General features: G+C 39.5%; 1 protein-coding gene across 1 annotated transcript in view; it reads right to left on the bottom strand.

Moving 5' to 3' along the window:
- Positions 1 to 242: 242 nt before the first annotated feature.
- The window catches only part of LOC140651420 (excitatory amino acid transporter 1-like), a 48,792-nt gene continuing 43,034 nt past the window's right edge, over positions 243 to 6,000 (bottom strand). Inside the window, exon 3 of the mRNA XM_072860897.1 lies at positions 243 to 484. Coding sequence (XP_072716998.1) covers positions 243 to 484 — 242 coding nt within the window. The remainder of the gene's footprint in view (positions 485 to 6,000) is intronic.

Genomic DNA, 6,000 nt, shown 5'->3' with positions numbered 1-6,000 from the left:
AGATAGCAGAACAGAAGTCTTTCTTTTGTGCATGAAAGAAAGAATCTTTCTTTGAATATTAAAAGCAGTTTCTTCCCTTGCAACAGCTTGATTTGAAAATAAATCCACGTATTCTTTTGTAGCATTGCAGGGGTTAGAGATATTGGTATCACATAGTTGAAAGAAATTTGTCTAGTTTATGCAGTCACTGTCTAAAATTCTCTACTTTTGTTCTCATGTGAATCTAATTATTACTGTCATTGCTATTGGTACAGAAAATGTGCAATATCATAGCCATACCTGATTAAATCAAGAAAGGCATCTGCTGCTGTCACTTGCACAATTTTGCCTTCTCTGTGCATGTTTTCTTTAGTACCTTTCCCAGGGTGGATGATGACCACAATGATTATACCAATCAGTACAGCAATGATCGTAGTACTCATGTAGTAGACTACTGCTCGGACTCCCATCTTCCCTGATGCTTTACTATCCAGGGCAGCAATTCCTAGTAAATTTAAGCACAAGGACATTCACCTCATACAGTTGTGAGTAAAGAGTATAAACTCAGCATGATGAAAATGGTTTTGTGCAAGAGTTTTGATGACCAGTATATTTAAAGCTCCACAAGGTAAGTTGGCCCTCTTCTGCAGCTCATACCTGCCACTGTCTTCCCATCCCACCCCTAATGCTTGTTATTACATAATTTTCTATTACAAGAGCTACAGCTTTCTGTGCTTTGTTAAAAGCAAAGACTATTGGTCTGATGCAGTGTGGCACTCCCTGTACTCCAGTGAGCCAGTTCATGGTTTTTGATTAGCATAGTTACCATAGTCTGAAAAATGTGCCTTAGAAATGTGCTGCACCTAATTTGTAATAGTAAGAAAGAAAAGAGAGTACCCTCAAGTGACGTTGATAATGTGTTTGCTACAATTAATGTGTATAAAGGGTTTTCTTCAATCCCTAACGGAATGACCTCAGTCTACCTCTGTCCCAAGCCATGGGAGTTTAAAGCAGATTAAATGCTGTTAGCTAGTTTCAGAAAATCCTTACTATTGCATGAATAAGCATTTAGAGTCTTTTATAAGCTTTGCAAAACTTGCAACATTAATCCTAATTCTTGGCTTGTCTTAATGCATCTGATCTAATGTGAATCCTAGGGTGCTCACTATGGCATCTGCTGAAGTGTTTGTTCATCAGATTGCACCAACAGGGCTGCACTGTGTCTTTTAAATGAAGGTGAAGTTCTGCCAGGGAAAGAGCTCTGAATATCTGAGAAGGAGTGTCTCATGAGGACTGTCAGAAATGGAAATGCTCTTTCTCTTTCCAAACAGGTGCAGTTAGTGTTCTTCTCCTTAAAATGCCTCTTTGCCCCTTCTCCTTAAAATTTCAAGTAGTCAATAACTTCCCCATATTTCATCTGGAGGGCAACATGATGTCTCAAAACAGTGCTGATGCTTCCTGTTGGAATCAAGCTTTCAAAGTGCAGAATGAAAAAAGAGGTCAGGAAAGGATCACTTTGCTTTATTATCTTCTCCTATGGACCCCTATATGGCACTGTCTAATCCAGACTGCCCACACATTTCTCTAGATTTATCTTTGAACATATAAAATATAACAAAAGTTGACCACCTTCTGCTCTGGGTACCTGTCTCAGAGGAGAAAGCATTTAAAATAAGGCAACAGGACTGCATGAATATAAATAATAGGGAAACATAAAACTAGAATCATGACCTGGCAAAACTAAATGTTTTCTCAAATCATAGTAGATATAGCTTACTACTGACTGTCTTCAAAAGGAAGAAATGTGTGCTACTGGAGTTACAGTGAAAGTACTCTAGTCACTGATGTAACTGAGATCAAGGCTGTGTTCCAGGCTCTGATCAAATCTTCGAAGTATAAAACCAATCACATGCTTCATACTTACCCTTCCATTTCAGCTAGCATTTGCCTGTCCCTTTGGCAGAAGCCATTAGAGCCAGTAAGATTTGTACCCACAGAATGAATTGCAAAGGGAGATCACTAGATTTGCACCCTGAATTGCTTGATTTGTATGTGCCATTATAGTGGAAGAACAAAGTCTTACTGACACAGCAAGAAACTGAAAATGGAAATCCAGCATTTGAAGCACTTGATCCTTCATTTCTCTGCTCAGCTTTTCTGTCTGTAAAACTGGATGATAATGGTTGTGGTAAGTTTACATTTATGTTTTGAAATTGTGGGAGGAAAATGTTAAATACTACCAAGTAATAAATAGTTTTCTTATCTTTACAAACAGGAAGTAAGTCCTATAACCCTCTTGTCGGTGGATGGAGGATCAGGTTTTTTTTAGAGTCCTCAGAATAATGCAAATGCAAAATAATGCAAATATAATTAACCAATGCATAAAAATAAAGTTAATAATTTTTTGAGAATTTCAGATCTGCTACTGAGTTGCACAATGTTTATATCAGACAGTGTTTGTTACAAATTTTATTTTTAAAGTATCAGTATGTAACTTAAAATGAATTGTAATTTAAAAAGTAAAAAATGAATGCATGCATATTAGTCCAGTCAACTTTATCTTTGTGTATTTTAATTGCTATTTTGTGTTGTTACTTGCTGTTTCTAAAGTAGCAGCAATGGGCTGTGATTTTTTTCATTTTAGCAAAGATCAGCTTTAAACTTGTTTTACATCCTGAACATGAAAGGGTTAAACTATATAGTTTGGTAGGAAGGTTTGGAAAAGCACAGATGTTAAATCAGTCAGTTCCCAGTACCCTGCCCTTGCCAGGCAATAGATTCAGGACCAGCTGCTGAGACTGTCAGTCTAGAGGGTTCGCAGGCATACGTGCTTACTGCTTTAACCAAGCCTGATCTTTCTTTGTACTCCACACTTGATACTATGTTGAGTCTCCTACACTCCAAAAATCACTAGGAGTCAGTGTAAGGCATACCTTACCACTAAAGATTGCTATGTTGAAGGATTAGAGCTTGTGATCCTATTTCTTTCTTGGACTGATTCTGGGATTGAGTGGTGAACCATGTGCAAGTGATATGTCAGGGAGCAAGAGTCATGCTCTTTTCTTTATAAACTGCTTTCCAGCTTGGTTTCCTATTATGCACTCTGGCTGTGACTATATGGCCCCTTATTTTAGTTTGCTCAGTCTCATTCCTGCTCTTGCTTATCATATAAATGACTTCTCAGCTTGAAAGTAGGGAACAGCAACTCCTTCCTTCTTGAGCTCTAACCACTCGTGGCACAAAGCAGAGGGATAACAGGCCTAAGTATGAACAAAAGCTATATGAGGAGGAAGCACATTCTCACCTCAGAGAGCCCTTGCTGGGAAGCTGCTGGGCAGCCTTCCCTCCCACTGAAGTTAATGGGCACTCAAGGAACTCACAAGGGGGACACTTGGTACTGTGCAGAGCCGAAACTGCAAAAGCTTCCAGCATACCGACCACAAGAATTATCTAAAAAAAATATTTTAAATCTGTTTTTACAACGTGATAAAATGAAGGGGGTTGTTTTCTTTATATTTTAAGATGTTGACAAGATTTCTTAGTGCTGAATGGGACTCTGGAAGGGTCCTTAATGGAGAAGCAATAAAGGTCGCTCCAAAGCTTTCATGTGTCACAGACCATTGTATCCTCAGTGTGTCCTTTCACAGCCAGCCAGCTAAACTCCCATTGTCCCGCAGGAGATGTATGTGCCCCTTTCATCCTGCTTGCTGCTCTGTCCTCCACACGGCCGCTGGCTCCAGCACCTCTGCCTCCTCTCTTCCTCTCCCCTCCCCTTCCCCAGGGGGCCTGGGAAACTTTGCTGTGCCACCAGTCCCCACGCACAGGGATGCCTCGAAGTTGTCAAGGCAACCCCGAGCAGAGCGCCTGTAATTTCTCCCAGTGTGTGTGTGCACACAACATGAATGGGAATGATTTTTTAAGTATTGATGGGGAGGGAGGGAGGCAGGCAGGGAGGAAGGGAAGAGAAGAAAGAAGGGGGCAGGCGTAAGTCTGTAAAACTGCAAACAAACCCAAGCCCTTACCCCTGTCATCTCCTTTCACCTACTCTTTCCCTCTCTTGAGAAGTAAGTGAGGAATCAGTCACACTGTGGGTGAAATAAAGACATGACAAGGAGTTCTCCAGAGTGTCAGGGAAAAAAGCAAAGCACTACGTTGCTCTTTAACAAAGGTGTTAGAGAAGAAATGAAAATATTTTAGGATGTAGGAAACGCAGCAAGCAAGTAAGTATGTAATTGCAAGGGAAGGAGAAAGAGACAGAAAGGATGCAGGCAAAAGGAGAAAAAAATCTAGTTAGGGCAACTTGTTAAAAATTCTGAATTGTTAATCTGATAGTTCTGATTGTTCACCTGACTTGATCTTGGTTCTGCAAATTAGCATGAACTAGTGATGCAGCAACTTTCCTGAATAGCTACTATACTATGATTGGTTTTGTGTGAGTTATAGGTTTTTTCTATTGTACTTATGATTCTAGATTATATGGGATTCTAGAATTTACAACTCCAGAGTTGGAGTTGTTTCTATTGTTTTTAATTTTCTTGACATTGAAAGCATGCTGTACATAATCTATGTGTAATCTTGAATTATACTAGGGCACACTAATGCAGAGGGATGGTACTGTATTCCTCAGTAAGACCAAAGGTAAAATATACTGAGCATGTTTTCTTCAGATAACATTTAAGCCAATAATAGCTTTGTATCTGCTTGTTCAAAAATAAATTCCAAGGAATTATTTAAAAGACAAAAAGCAGAGCCTATGCTAAAAAGTCCTACAACTTCAGAACACTTTCTGCCTTTAATTAGGACAACTGCATCAACTGATTTTTTGCAGAACAGTCCAATGTCCTCAAGTCATAAGTTATGAGCTATTTCAGTCTGAGATTTGAGTTTAAGCACACACCTAATTTTCCTGTTATGGTACCTAAGAGTTTCCTCCTGTGGGTTTTTTTAGAAAGAAGGAAAATACGTATTTACACAATTGGATGGAATATGCATATTTACCACAATGATAACAGGCCGGCAGCTGGTATGACTGAGGCCCTATTTCTGTGTGTAAAATCCTAGTCAGCAAAGCATTCTTGGACTGATATTTGTCCTTAACATAATCACTAACTAACGTGGTTTGGCGAATCAAGGCCCATAACTAGCGGTTTTTAAATGGGATCTTTCTTTATACTCAATAGTGAGTAGTATGCCACTGAAGAACTAGCAAGTAGCAAGATTCATTTTCTTTTGCTTTTCCTAAAAAAACAGTCACTGCTTAGGACTGATCCTAGTACCTTCAGTGATTTTATAATTTGTCAGAGCAAGCAAGACTCTTGTCATGGGGCAGGGGGAGGGTGTGTGTCCATGTGAGTGTATGCATATATGCATGTGTATAATTTCAGATTGAAAACAGCTGCAATGCTCAGCTACTACTTTTTATGTTGAATGTCCCTGTTTCTGAAATCTTTTTGCTGCCCTTTAAAAACTTTTAGAAAAAATAAGAAGTTTATTTATTTGCTTTCCTGTACTAAAATTCTTGTATTTGTAACGAGAGAATCTAACATTTGCCCACAATATTTTTAACTTTTGGTTTCTTTAAAATTACTTTTGATGCATAATTATGAAAATTTTAAATACAGAATAGACTATTTCAGTTGGAAGTGACCTACAACGATCACCTACTCCAACTACCTGACCACTTCAGGGCTGACCAAAAATTAAGCATGTTGTTAAGGGCATTGTCCAAATGCCTCTTAAACACTGACAGGCTTGGGGCATCGACCACCTCTCTAGGAAGCCTGTTCCAGTGTTTGACCACCCTCTCAGTAAAGAAATGCTTCCTAATGCCCAGTCTAAACCTCTCCTGGTGCAGCTTTGAACCGTTCCCACACGTCCTGTCACTGGATACCAGGGAGAAGAGCTCAGCACCTCCCTCTCCACTCCTCCTCCTCAGAAAGCTGTAGAGAGCAATGAGGTTGCCCCTCAGCCTTCTTTTCTCTAAATTAGACAAACCCAGAGTCCTCAGCTGCTCCTCATAGG

The sequence above is a fragment of the Ciconia boyciana genome, chromosome 4 (genome assembly GCF_034638445.1).
Source record: "Ciconia boyciana chromosome 4, ASM3463844v1, whole genome shotgun sequence".
Taxonomy (NCBI): domain Eukaryota; kingdom Metazoa; phylum Chordata; class Aves; order Ciconiiformes; family Ciconiidae; genus Ciconia; species Ciconia boyciana.
The sequence above is the reverse complement of the archived record's forward strand: the minus strand, read 5'-3'. Positions and strand labels throughout refer to the sequence as shown.